At 39.0% G+C, this 14,389-nt stretch overlaps 1 protein-coding gene across 1 annotated transcript in view; it reads left to right on the top strand.

The window, feature by feature from the left end:
* Nucleotides 1-3,562: 3,562 nt before the first annotated feature.
* The window catches only part of FCHO2 (FCH and mu domain containing endocytic adaptor 2), a 124,237-nt gene continuing 113,410 nt past the window's right edge, over nucleotides 3,563-14,389 (top strand). Inside the window, 2 exon segments of the mRNA XM_058729913.1 lie at nucleotides 3,563-3,746; nucleotides 3,748-3,840. Of these exon segments, the coding sequence (XP_058585896.1) occupies nucleotides 3,582-3,746; nucleotides 3,748-3,840 (258 nt within the window). The 5' untranslated portion in view covers nucleotides 3,563-3,581.

The raw sequence follows: 14,389 nt of genomic DNA, 5'->3' as shown, positions 1-14,389 counted from the left end.
ATAAATAAATAAATAAAATAAAATAAAATAATGTGAGAAAATTAACTCAAGTAGAACGTCAATAATGCTATTTTTATAAGCTCTAAGATCTAGCACCATATGCAATTAAGAGTATGAATAACAGATGAATGGGGTTACTGCATATTCAAAGTCTTATCCACCTTGACATTTCTGTGATAGGTTCAATCATTCATCCATTGTTTCGCCATTTATTGAGTGACTCTTAAGTGCCAGGCAAGGAGTGGAACACTGTTATTTGTGTTAGTTTTTTTTTTTAAAGTTTATTTATTTTGAGAGAGACAGAGAGGGTGCAAGTGGGGGAGGAGGAGGAGGAGGAAGAGGAGAGGGAGAGAGAGAGAGAGAGAGAGAGAGAGGATCTCAAGCAGGCTCCACGTTGTCAATGCAGAGCTTGATGTGGGCTCAAACTCATGAAACTGTGAGATCGTGACCTGAGCTGAAATCAAGAGTCAGATGCTCAACTGACTAAGCCACCCAGGCGCTCCTGTGTCAGTTTTTAATAGTTTTGGAATGTGTTTGGATGAGTAAGGACTAAGCGTTTGGGTCACAAATACTTAATGGCACATATAAGTGAGCTACCCTCTCAGGGCTTTATCTATGCTCTGCCAGATAGTATGTGCATCCCAGGAAGCTTCACTCGAGAGAACAGAATGTAGCTAATACCACCCACATTTTTCTTCTACTTCACCGTCTTGTCTGAAATTTAGTCACCTTAATCACTGTTTACAATAAATTTCCACAATTTAAATATCAGGCAATTACGGCAGTTTGGTGTTTTAGGTATGGTGTTTTAGCCCCAATGAACCTTGTAAATACCTAAAATACACAGAATATTTATCTTTGTGGTAAGCCTGCCTCTAATATTTATGGGACCAGAGGTAGGAGTACAAACGGAGACTAGAGTACCACGTGCAGTTATTTGAGTACTGTGCTAAATTGTCAGTGTTGCAACACTAAAAAAAGGAAAATCTGTGCTTGATACCACTTTGTTATGTAAAACGGTACTTTGTTATGCAAGAATCTATTGCATTCATGTTGGGAGGAATAATTCAACAAGTTAACTAATTTGTCTTTTAAGCACTTCTGTTGCTCAGATTCTGTCTGAACTCCAAAGCAGTCTCTCTGTGATATGCGCAGCTATCCCACCCACAGATTTTCACAGTATCTTGGAGTTCTACCTTTTGTTTTGAAGACACAGCGCAAGGGCTACGGAGAAGTGTTTCTCACGGGCCTGAATAGTGTTGGTCATGGCAGAGGGTATATGTAGTTATGGGCCAGAGTTCAGCCTCAGCTCGAGAGTGTCAGAGGCACCTATTAGTTTTTAAATAAATAATATGTTAGTAATATGTAAGGTCTTTTAAAGTATGGGTCCAAGATAAGACTTCTCCTCCCCAGGTCTAAGCTGGGTAGTGCCTAGGATTTTAATGCCATGCTTACTTGTAGAGTGATCTACATGGTTGTATATATTTTTAGAATTTCTTCAGGATGAAGAAAGACAGTGCTAGACTAATGGTTTAGAGAATTGTAGCAAATTTCTAAGTTAGGCTTATGTTAGACTTAAGTTGGATGCAAATGATAGTTTCATGAAGACTTTTTAAAGAAAAGGAAATAGCAAACATATACAAAAAGAGTATAGTACTGTATAGTGAACCACCGTATTTCCATTACCTAGCTCTCAACAATTATCAACTCGTGGTCAATCCTGTTTCATCGATACTCCTATTCGTTGTTTCTTCTTCATGGTTATTTAAAAAAATTTTTTTAATGTTTATTTATTTTTGAGAGAGAGAGAGAGAGAAAGCATGAAGGGGGGAGGGACAGAGAGAGAGGGAGACCCAGAATTTGAAGCAGACTCCAGGCTCCGAGCTGTCAGCACAGAGCCCCTCACAGGGCTCAAACTCACAAACCGTGAGATCATGACCTGAGCCAAAATCAGACGGTCAACTGACTGAGCCACAGGGATCCCCCTCATGGTTATTTTAAAGCAAATCCTAGATGTGTTATCATTACATCCTGTATATTTCTAAAAGATATTCTTTTTTTTTTTTAATTTTTTTTTTAACGTTTATTTATTTTTGAGACAGAGAGAGACAGAGCATGAACGGGGGAGGGTCTGAGAGAGAGGGAGACACAGAATCGGAAACAGGCTCCAGGCTCCGAGCCATCAGCCCAGAGCCTGACGCGGGGCTCGAACTCACGGACCGCGAGATCGTGACCTGGCTGAAGTCGGACGCTTAACCGACTGCGCCACCCAGGCGCCCCTAAAAGATATTCTTAAAAAAGATACCATCAAAATACCATTATCCAATTATTTCCAATTCAACAAATACTTTACAGGTTCACCCAGGTGCAAGGTGCTATGTGATTTTTGCTTTTTTATTTTTTGGTTATTTTTTTTTTTTATTTGAGAGAGAGAGTGCAAGTCGGGGAATAGGGCAGAGGGAGAGAGAGAGAGAGAGAGAGAGAGAGAGCGCACGAGGCTGGGGGGCGGGGGGAGGAGGAGAAGGAGAGGGAAAATTCCAAGCGGGGTCCACGCTCAGCAGTAAGCCTGAAGTGGGTCTCAGTCCCACCAGCCTGGGATCATGACCTGAGCCGAACTCAACAGTCTGACACTCAAGCAACTGAGCCATCCTGGCACCGTGGTTTTTGCTTTTGAGGTTGAAGAAACACTGTTGTAGTGTTCATTATGTTTCAATCACAAGATCTGAGGAGGTGTAATATATGTATATAGTTAAAACTACACTAAATCTATTAGTGGGGTTTGGCTTCAAGAACTGTAGACTTTGCATCTAGCTGACCTGGTGACATTGAACTTGAGGCCTCTCCACGAGGATTTCATTTTTTCCCTTAACCTCTGGAAAGCAAGGTGTGGGAAAGGGATTTAGTTTATGTTATGACAGGACGTGTTTAAACTTGTTTCTTTTTCCAAAATGTACAAGTTGCTAAGAGAACTAGGGGCTTAAATGAACAAGTCCTGGAAGAGACTTTTTTCTTTAACTGCCTGGATCAGGGAAATTCCTTCCTTCGGGGCCACGTTCCTGCTGTCACCCGGACTGGCTGGTTTGCTCCTGGCGTGCTAGAGGTCAGCGGTTTGGGCAGGGGACTTGGTGCTTGGGTCTCCCGCAGCTCCAGCGACTCTCAGGCGACACTGGGCGTCTCCTCCTTTTCCGGCCTCGGAAGGTTTTGTTTTGGTTCTTAGTTCCTTGTTAAGGAAAGGCACCCTGTTGACCAAAGGTTTCCCTGTCTCCTCCCGGTGGCTAGACGCCAAGTTTCTCCTATCCCAGCTCGACCAGACTTGGGTCCCTTCAAGATCCTCGAAGGCCGGGGAAGCAAGTCTTGAGAAGAGGAAGAGAGCAGGCAGCCAGGCTGTCGTACCCAATGCCATTGGCCAGCTCATTTCTTCGCTCCGTTCCTGGGCCAGTACCTATTGTACCGCAAAGGGTGCGGGCAGTCTCCCAGGTGACTCCTCAAGAACCCGGTTCTCCACCATTCCCAAGAGAATACTCAATTTGGCCCAGCCCGCGCTCGCGCGGGATAAAAAGGAAGGTGACCAAATCCCAGGAATGGGACGCGGGGCGCATGCGCAACCAAGGCGGTGGCATTCAAGAGCTCGCCCGCGACGGCAACCGCTAGGTGGCGCATGCGCCCTGGAGGGTGCGGGCCGGTCTCCGGGAAGAAGGCGGCGGCGGCGGCGGCGGCGGGGAAAGGCGGGGGCGCCGTGGGGGCCGGGCCCGTGTTTACACAGCGGCGGGCGGACGCGGACGCGGAACCCGGCGCGGTGGCGGCAGGATGGTCATGGCGCATTTCGTCGAGAATTTTTGGGTAAGAGAGGGAGGTTGGAAATAGTGTGCGTTTTGGGGTGTGAGGCTTTCTGCGCCTGACGTCGGCCTGTGTGCGCTCCGGGCGGCGGCTGCGGCGGCGGCGGTGGTGGCGGCTAAGGCTTCGCGGGAAGGGCTAGCGTCCTCGTACCGCCGCCGGCTGGGTCCCGCCTGGATGAAGCCAGGCGGGCGACGGGCCGCCGGACGCCGGGTCTCACAGGCTCCCAGCGCTTGCGGGGGCGAGGACTGTCAGCGCGGCCCCTCAACCCACGGTGGGGGCGCCAAGGGGCCGCTCGCCGCCCGCTCTGGGACAAAGCGCCGGATGGGGCGGGAGACGGGACCCAGCCCCGCCGGAGGCTCTGGGCGCCGGGCGCGCCCCGCCGCTCGGACGCGGACGCCGGGCCCGTGGCGCGGCCGCCTCCCGCTGCGCGCTGCCGGCGAGCGCCAGCCCGAGCCGGGCGGTGGGGGGTGCTCGCTTCCTTCCCGCACCGCAGCCCCCATCTTAGCCCTTTTGCCCCCCACCATTTCCATGCGAAATCCTTTGCGGGCTTGGCCTGGATCAGCACTTCCTCTCGGCCTCGCAGCTCGGCTCTTTGGTCTGCGCCCAGGACTTTGCCTCTGGGCCTGTTCACAAAGCGTATAAAAAAAGTTGAATTTAATGTAACTGAATTCCTTGGGCTTAAGTGCACGAAAGACTTCCCCTTGTGCCCTGTGCTCTTTCCCCTTCCTCATTCTTTCCACACCCCTCCTCTTAACTCAGTATTATTAGGTGGTTCTTTGAGAATGACTTCCCCGGCTCCGTGTGGAGTGTTTTTCTGCAGTTATTGTTTGTTGTAATGGGAAGTGCAGTTCGGCCGTGTACAGGAAAGTAACATGTTTACTCAGGTATCTTGGGTGAATTTCATTTTATGTCCTAACATTTGCAAATACTACAGTTCCATTTTAGTTAAAATTTGTGAGTATCTAAAGGAATAATCTTTCAGTGACTAGGAGGTGTGTCTTAAATTCTTATTTTTAAGTGTCTCACATAGACTTAGTAATCAAATCAGTTCAGAGTTATTTGTTTTGAATATTTCTTGTTTTCTGCAAGTGATATAAACACTAGACAGGGTTTTCTTAAAAAAAAAAAGCATTAAGTTACAATGCACATACTATATATACAGTGCACTCATTTAAGTGTACAATTCAGGGGTTTTCATATGTCCAGTTACATCACCATCAGTTTAGAACAGTTTCATCACCTGAGAAAGAATCCCTGTATCCATTAGCAGTCATTACCTCTTTCCCCCCTAACTTAGCCCTAGGCAACTTATTAATCTATAAATTTCTACGTCTGTAGATGTGGCTCTTTTGGACATGTCATATAAATGGGATCATATGTGTTGTTCTGTGTGACTGGCTTCTTTCCTAAGCATGTTTCCAAAGTTCATCCATGGTATAGCATGTATCAGCACTTAATTCGACTTTATGGCCACACGTTCCATTGTATGTATATACCACATTTTATCTGTTCATCAGTGATGGACGTTTGGTTGTTTCCACTTTTTTTTGCTATTTTGAATAATACTGCTATTTTTTGGTACAAGTTTTTGTGTGGAAATGGGTCTTTATTTCTTTTGGGAATAGAATTGCTGGGTCATATTGTTACTCTTTAACATTTTGAGGAATTGCCAACCTGTTCTCCAAAGTGGGTGCACGTTTTACAGTCCCAGTGTCTGATGTTCCAGTTTTTCTACATGCTGGGGAATGCTGTCTTTTTTTTTATTATAGTGGATGGGTGTGAAGTAGTATCTCATTGTGGTTTTGATTTCCAGTTCTCTGGTGGCTAATAATGTTGAACATCTATTCATGTGCTTATTTATATATTTTATTTGGAGGAGTATCCGTTGACTCACTGCCCGTTTTTAGATTCGGTTATTTGTGTTTTTATCATTGAGTTGTAAGAGTTCTTTTTATATTGTGGTTAGTCTTTTATCAGATAGATGATTTTGTTAATCTTTTCTATTTTGTGGGCTGTCTTCTTCATTTTCTTGAAGGTGCCTGTTTTAAACATGTATTTATTTGTGTTTAAAAATTATTTTTAATTGAAGTATAGTTGACATATTAGTTTCAGGTGTACAGTATTTGATAATTACATGTATTATGAAATGCTCACCAGTGTAAGTGCTCTTACTGTCTTACAGTGTTGCAGTATTATTGATAGATTTCCTAAGGTGTATTTTTCATCCTCCTGACTTACTCTTTAACTGTAAGTTTGTACCTCTTAATCATCTATTTCACCTATCTCCCACCCCCCTCTTTTCTGGCTACCACCAGTTTTTTCTCTGGATTTACCAGTGTTTTCTGTTTCTTTTTGTTCAGTTGTTTTTAGATTCCACATATAAGTGAAATCATATGGTATTTGTGTTTGTCTGACTTGTTTCACTTAGCATAATGTACCTTAGATCCATCCATATCACAAATGGCAAGATTTCATTCTTTTTTAATGGCTGAGTAATAGTCCATTGTGTATACATACCACATTTTCTTTATTCATCTATGGATGGACACTTGGGTTCCTTCCATATCTTGGCTATTATAAATCATGCTGGAGTAAACATAGGAGTTCATATATCTTTTTGAATTCATGTTTTCATTTTCTCAGGTATGCACCCAGAGGTGGAATTACTGGATTGTATGGTATTTGTTTTTTTCATTTTTTGACGAATAGTGTTTCCACAGTGGCTGCACACAAATACACATTCCCACCAACAGTATGCGACTGTTCCTTTTTCTCCATGTCCTTGCCAACACTTTTTGTGTCTTGTGTTTTTGATAATCGCCGTTCCATCTGGTGTGAGGTAGCTTGATACTACCCTTTGAAGCATTGAAGTTTTTAATTTTGATGAAGTCCAGCTTAATTTATTCGTAATCATTTATGCTTTTATTGTTTTATTTAAGAAGTTTTTCCTAACCCACAGTCACAAAGAGTGTATACACGAATGTTTTCTTCTATGGGTTTTATAGTTTTAGCTCTTACATTTAGGCCTGTGATCCATTTGAGGTCAGTTTTTGTGTGTGGTGTCAGAAGGAGGTTCAGCTTCATTCTTTTGCCTGTGGATATCTAGTCCCAGTGCCATTTGTTGAAAGGCTCTTCTCTTTTAGTTAAATAGTCGTGGCTCCCTTGTCAAAAATCAGTTGACCATAGGAGTATGGGTTTATTTCTTGACTTTCACTTGTATTCCATTGTCCATCCTTATACTAGTTCTACACTGTTTTGATTATTATAGCTTTGCAGCAAGTTTAGAATCAAGAAGTGAGAGTCTTCCAGCTTTGGTCTTTATCAAGATTTTTCTGCCTATTCTGGGTCCTTTGCGTTTTTTCATGAATCTTAGGTTTAGCCTATCAATTTAATTAATTAGTTATTTAATTTTAGTTGATATGTATAACCTGTCAATTTTAGACTTTAGGTTTTACAGTGGCAATTTATAAAACTATTGTGAGGATCATTTAAAATTGGACATTCTTGAATGTTTTGCATGGTTTTTGATAGTTGAATGTGTTCTTGAAGCTTGCTGACTTAATTCCAAATTGTTCATTAAGATTGAAAAAAAAAATTATAGTTTACTGCAAATTGTACATTAACATTTTAAAGTTATTTTTTGTTTCTGTTAATTGAGCTTTGAACATAGCCTTGTCTGATGTTTTTGGCTATTAAGAATAATGCTTTCTGTGAACATTCTTTGTATTGGTTTTTGGGAGCCCCTGTTTGTCCCTCGTAAGGAAGGGACAGGAATAAATTTGGGTATATGAAATTTAGACAGAATTCCTAGTTTAATTTATGGTTTTGTCTTTGCCTTCGCTTCCACTGTTGAATACAAATAGTAAAAAAAGATTGCATTTTATTTTACTTTCAAGCCTGGAATTGGGGCTGAAAGCTCTAAACTGGAACTTTAAAAAGCTCCAAAGGAGGACTAAATGAACTGGGCAAGACTAGGAACAGGAACTAAATCACTTCTGAGAATTTGATAGTTGTCTAAGACAACTCAAAAATGTACATATTTTAGGACCATTTATAATTTCTTAAAATAGAGAAATTGTAATATTAATTTCACTTTTCTCCCCTAGTATTTAAAGTGGCAGTGTCAGAATAAATGAAACTTGTCAAAGTGAGGTAATGGGAAACTCTGAATTTTTAAGTTTCTAATCAAACAACCTATAAATTATTGTTTTCCCTGCAAAGAAAAAGACAAACCTTTTTGTTGTGGCATTTGTTAGAGGAAAGGTTGAATCATTCAAACTATTTTCAAGCCCTTTCGAAAGCAGCACATCCTGCCTTTTTCTTTAAAGTGTAGTTTTTCTTAACTAAAACTGTATCCTACATTACGGATTACTTAATTTTTTACTTTGAAGAGAAAATGTATTTAAAAGTTCCTACAGAACAGGTGTTTTGTTGCTGATTAGTCATTTTTTGCCACGAAGTATAGTGCCTTTGATAATCAAGTTGAAAATGTTTTTCTTTTCCATTAAAATTGGATAACAAAATTAGTTTTGATAGCAGAAATCCACACCATTGCCTTAATATATAAAAACAGTTGTTAACCCTTCAAAAGATAATGTCAGTTTAAAGAGTTATTGCAAATATTATAGTGAGGAAGTGTTTATGTACACTGCTTTTTCAGAGTAAGAGTAAAATTTATAATACTTTTGAGATAGTCTATGTCACCATTGATTGCTCTATAGTAATTAAAATGGCTTTATATTTTTATATAAACCCAGATTATTTAATTCAGGATTTAAATTTTTAATTTTTTTTTTAAATTCCAGTATAATTAGCACACAGTGTTTTTTAGTTTCAGGTGTACAGTGTAGTGATTCAACAGTTCTCTACAGGGGTTCCTGGTGGCTCAGTCCATTAAACATCCAACTTCAGCTCAGGTCATGATCTCACAGGTTGTGAGTTTGAGCCCTGAATTGGGTTCTGGGTTGACAGCTTAGAGCCTAGAACCTGCTTTAGATTCTCTGTCTCCATCTCTCTGTCCATACCCCTCTCATGCTCTGTCTTTGTCTCTCTTTCTCTCAAAAATAAATAAACATTAAAAAATAATTTTAAAAAACGAGTCCTATACTCAGTACTCATCATGGTAACCTTACTCTTTAATCCCCTTCACCTGTTTCACCCATTCTTCCACCTGCCTCTCCTGTGGTAACCATCAGTTCGTTTTCTATAATTACGGGTCTGTTTTTGGCTTGTCTCTTTTTTTGTTTTGTTTCTTGAATTCCACGTATGAGTGAAATCATATGGTACTTGTCTTTCTCTGAGTTATTTCATTTAGCATTATACTCCCTAGCTCTATACATGTTGTTGCAAGTGGCAAGATTTCATTCTTTTTTATGGCTGAGTAGTATTCCTGTGTGTGTGTGTGTGTGTGTGTGTGTGTGTGTGTGTGTGTGTGTATGTGTGTGTGTGTATGCTACTCTTCTTTGTCTACTCATCTATATAGATGGACCTTTGGGTTCTTTCCATATTTTGGCTATTGTAAATATTGCTGCGGGGCTCAGGTGGTTAAGTGTCCAACTCTTGATTTAGGCTCAGGTCATGGTTTCATGGTTCATGAGCTTGAGCCTCACCTCAGGCTCTGTGTTGACAGCTTGGAGCCTGCTTGGGATTGTCTCTGTCCCTCTCTCTCTGCCTCTGTCCTGCTCCTGCATGCGTGCACATGTGCTCTCTCTCTCAAAATAAGTAAACTTAAAAATATAATGCTGTAATAAGCATAGGGGTGCATGCGTCTTTTTGAGTTAGGTTTTTTATATTCTTTGAGTTAATACCCAGTAGTGGAATTACTGGATTATATGGTAATCCTAATTTTAACTTTTTGAGGAATCTCCATAGTGTTTTCCATAGTGGCTCCACCAGGTTGCATTCCCATCAATAGTGCCTGAGTGTTCCTCATTCTCCACATCTTTGTCAACACTTCTTGTTTCTTATGTTTTTGATTTCAGCATTCTGACTGGTATAAGATATCTCATTGTGGTTCTGATTTGCATTTCTCTAATGATGAGTGATGTCGAGCATTTTTTTTTTTACGTGTCTGTGGCCATCTGTATGTCTACTGGAGAAATGTCTGTTCATGTCTTCTCATTTTTTAATTGGATTGTTTGTTTGTTTTTTGGTAGTGAGTTGTATAAGTTTTTTGTGTATTTTGGGTACTAACCCCCTGAAATTTTTTTTTAAGGATGGATTTCATTAGTGATAATTATTTAAGGGGAAAAATTAAACAAAACCTGATTTAAATCTTTATAAACCTCATTTTGCGTAACATTCCTAATTTCTGTAAAATATGAAGCATTCTCCCAAAGACGTCAAGTATCCTGTAGCATATATTACATTGTAATGAACTAACGTTTTTAGTTAGGTGACCCTTTGCAAAGATTATTTCCAGTCAGCACATCAAGAATGAAATAATTATCTTGGGTGTTTTTATTTTGAAGTATTTCTTGTCCTTATTTCTTTCATTATTTAACCAGTACAGAAGTCTCATTCCGTTTATCTTTTGATTTCCCTGGTATTGTCATGCTTTACTTTTAAATAAAATTGGAGTGCTTAATTATACATCCAAAATTTGATCTGTCATTACATGGATAAACTAGAAGGATTAAAATGTTTTTTAAAAACCTAGAATTGCTATTCATAGGACTTTGGAATGCAAAACGTTATATTTTTGCTTGATTATTTAAATTTAGTATCCTAGATGAGAGACTACAAACTATACATGTGCCCACACACGTATTTTGGTGGGTTATATCCATATGCAAATTTAAGCATATATGTTTTTGAAAATTAGTTGAGGTGATTGTAGAAACCCAGAATAAAGACTTTGTTTTTATTACTTGAAATTTCCAAATACTGTAATTTGTGATATCTCCTTGGGATATGATTCCATTTGGTGATATACTGAAATTTAAGAAGTGTATGTGTATGCATATTTATGTATAGATTAGTTAACAGATTTGCAAAATTTACATGGTTCAGTAAATTTTCAAAAGATACCAAAAGGAATACAGTATAAAATTTCTTTTTTCCCAGCCAGCAAGATCTCCACAAAGGCAGTCACTGTTAACCAGTTTCTTCTGTTGCTTTCCAGAGATGATCTCTGTATATACACAAGCAAATTACATACACTAAGTTAAAATGTGTTATTGTATAATTGTTAGCCAGTTAGCCATGCCCAAATTGTTTTCAGCTGCAACAAGCTATGAAAATGTAAAATACAGATTCATCTAACTTGGTTTAAGTAGATCTGACAGGTAGACATTATAAAATCATAGTATTATAGATGACATTAAATTTTATTGTGAGGCACTTAGAATTTTAGGGGGTGCAGTGGTGGTCTGTATTTTTGCCTTAATTGTTGGAGAAATTTGAAAGTGAGAAATTTACTGATTTAGTCTGTATAAGTTCCGTTCAGGGGAAAGATTTTAGAACATTGACATGGAAAGGATAAAATTTTGCTGTCTGGATTCTTTTCTAACACTGCACACTAAATCCTAAATGCTCTAATCCTTTCAGAACTACTTGTTTAGGCGAAAGCATGGGAGAACAGGTATGTTTTTTTTATCATCATGCATATTTGGTTAGCATAAACCCCGTGGAAGTAGTTTTTGAGTTATTTTTCTTGAGATTATCCATCCTGGTTTCACAATTCTAAAACATTTAACAGAAGCACCCTAAAAAATCCGTATAGGAATATGGTGCCATGGAGACTTAAAGGGAATAAAAGTTTGGTTTTCACTTTAGTGTGGAAAAATGAAAGAATACTAGAGTTGGAAGAATGTTAGTAGCAGTTTGGTCACCAGATAAGCATAAATTGGTCAAATTGGGGGGGGGGGCATACAAAAACAGTACAACAGCAACTGAGGCCTAAAATGGTATCTATTGGTAAAGTCGCTAAAGAATATTGCTGGGATAGCCAGATTGAGAGGATTAAACTGAGAAATGATTAGTGAACTGTGTGTTGAAGTTGAGGCATACAAGTCCATCAGTTCTGTCAGGCACATGCTCCTTGATGGAACTGCAGAAGTAAAAGTTATGAAAGATATGATAAGCATATTTGCTTGACTTCAGGGAAAAGATAGGAAGGTACAGTATATGTAAAGCAAATTGGTGATGCTGGATCTTAAAACTACTAAGTGTTAATTTTTATTTGGTTGAAACAAGAACCAGCGAAGATAGTTTTCCTTTTTAATTATATGACCATTATTATGGGATAGGTAGGACACAGAATACAGAAGAAAATTAAAATTATGTATTGCTGTTCCCTGTATCCTCTAAGATTTTCTTTCCAAATACAACATTCATTGGGTGCCTGGGTGGCTCAGTCGGTTGAGTTTCAGACTTCATTTGGCTCAGGTCATGATCTCCCAGCTCATGAGTTTGAGCCTCACATGGGGCTCACTGCTGTTAGCACAGAGCCCACTTCAGATCTTCTGTTCCCCACCCCCCGCCGCCCACCCCTTCCTTGCTTGCACTGTCTCAAAAATAAATCTAAAAAAAAATATATATACATATACATATGTATACATATACATATATACATTCACAATAGGTTCTGCTGTATTGTTCTGTAGCTTGGTGTTTTCAAATGAAAACAAGCATCAAGTATTTTTCTCATACGATTAAGTATTCTTTGAAAATACTTTGCGGTGACTTTGATAGGTTTTCATGGAATGCATAGGTAATTTTTAAAACTACTCCCACTTTGAATATTTAAGTTATTTTCAGTTTTTTTTTATTTATGAATTATGAGGACTGAAGATTTAACAACATGAACGAGAGATGTCATTTTAAGAATGCCTTCGAATGCACAGATTGAAGAGTTTTTGAGAAACCTGAAATTGTTTTATTTTTTCATGTTGAGGGTAATTAAAATTACATTCTTTAAAGAATATTACAGAGAATTTGAAAATTCTAAAAAAATTATCTCACAACTGTTTGCTTTTGTTATTTTTGTTGAATCCCTATAATATCTATTAGATGGCTTTAAGGATTTAACTAACTGGAAAAGGTGAATTATAATTGAAAAGTTTAGGGAGTATCTGAGGAGTTAGAAAATAATTTTTTTAATATAATAAGATTTATTTCCTTCAGCCAACCAACAGATGTGTTTGAGTGACTTTTGTACCTGCCTGCTCTGACTGCTGAGCAGTGCTCATTTTACATCTTTAATCACTGTTTTCTGCTTTAAAAACATCTTGCCAGTAGTTCTGTAGAATAGTTCTGATGATCATGTGTGAAAATTTCAATGTATAAATAGAAGGTTGACTAAAAGAGTTTGTAACTTGTGGTTAAATGTGCTATTTACTTATAGAAAAACTGCTTACATAAGAGCTAGTGCAAAAGGAAAATGTAGAGTGGTAGGAAGTGATGATATTTATTTATTACTTTTGAAGCGGTTTGAGGTTGAGAGGAAGGTTAGGCCTGTTATTTGCTATTCACATGATAGCACCTCCTGACCCTTTCATCCCCTTCCAATTTTTTTTTTTAATAAAAAGGAAGTAGGTAAAATCAGCTTTTTAATCAATAGCCTGATTATACACTATACACTATCTTCTACCTGTTTTTTTTTTCAAAAAAATTTTTTTTAACATTTATTTATTTTTGAGAGATAGAGAGAGGCAGAGCATGAGCAGGGGAGAGGGAGAGAGAGAGAGATACAGAATCCGAAGCAGGCTCCAGGCTCTGAGCTGTTTGTTAGCAGAGCCCGATGCAAGGCTCAAACTCAAGAACTGCGAGACCATGACCTGAGCTGAAGTCGGATGCTCAACTGACTGAGCCACTCAGGCACCCCATCTTCTGCCTGTTTTCCAGATCTTGGAGTATCAAAAGTGAGAGATAATCCAGTTTTTTTGTTTTTAGTTTTTAATTTACTGTTGCTCTTAAAAGGTCTTTGAAGGAGAAGTTTCAAACCATTAGCTAAAATCTATAGGACTTATATAGCTTTGTACTTTTCCACTATTGCTGTTCATGGATCTTAAAAACCCAGGTACATTAACAGTTCTATTTTTTCTTCAAGTGGAAAGATGTTAGATTGTATTTCATATCTCCTTAAAAAAATTTTAAAGTATAAAGTGATGTTATAAAGTCAACCAGAAAAAGATGTCTTTGAGTTTCCAAGGTAGGTTTGATGACGTATTCAGACTTTTTAACTTGAAATTTCAAGTATGTCTCACTTGTAGATTCTAAATTAGACTAGAAAAAAACCTAAATATTTCCAGTGACTTGGTCACCTTAAGTGCAAAACTATGCATAATGTGATCTCATTTTCATGTTAAAAAGTAACATGGGGCCCCTGGGTGGCTCAGTCCGTTAAGCATCTGATTCTTGATTTCTGCTCAGGTTGTGATTTCATGGTTCATGAGATCAAGCCCCGTGTCAGGGTCTGCTAGGGATTCTGTCTGTCTTTCTCTCTCTTTCCGCCCCCCCCCCCCCATCCTCTTTCTCTCTTTCTCTCAAAATAAATAAACTTAAAAAAAAAGTAACATGTTACTATATGTATGGGAAAAGGAATCTGGAC

Source organism: Neofelis nebulosa, chromosome 1 (assembly GCF_028018385.1).
Source record: "Neofelis nebulosa isolate mNeoNeb1 chromosome 1, mNeoNeb1.pri, whole genome shotgun sequence".
NCBI classification, from domain to species: domain Eukaryota; kingdom Metazoa; phylum Chordata; class Mammalia; order Carnivora; family Felidae; genus Neofelis; species Neofelis nebulosa.
Note: the sequence above shows the minus strand (reverse complement) of the source record. Positions and strands in the feature narration are given on the sequence as shown.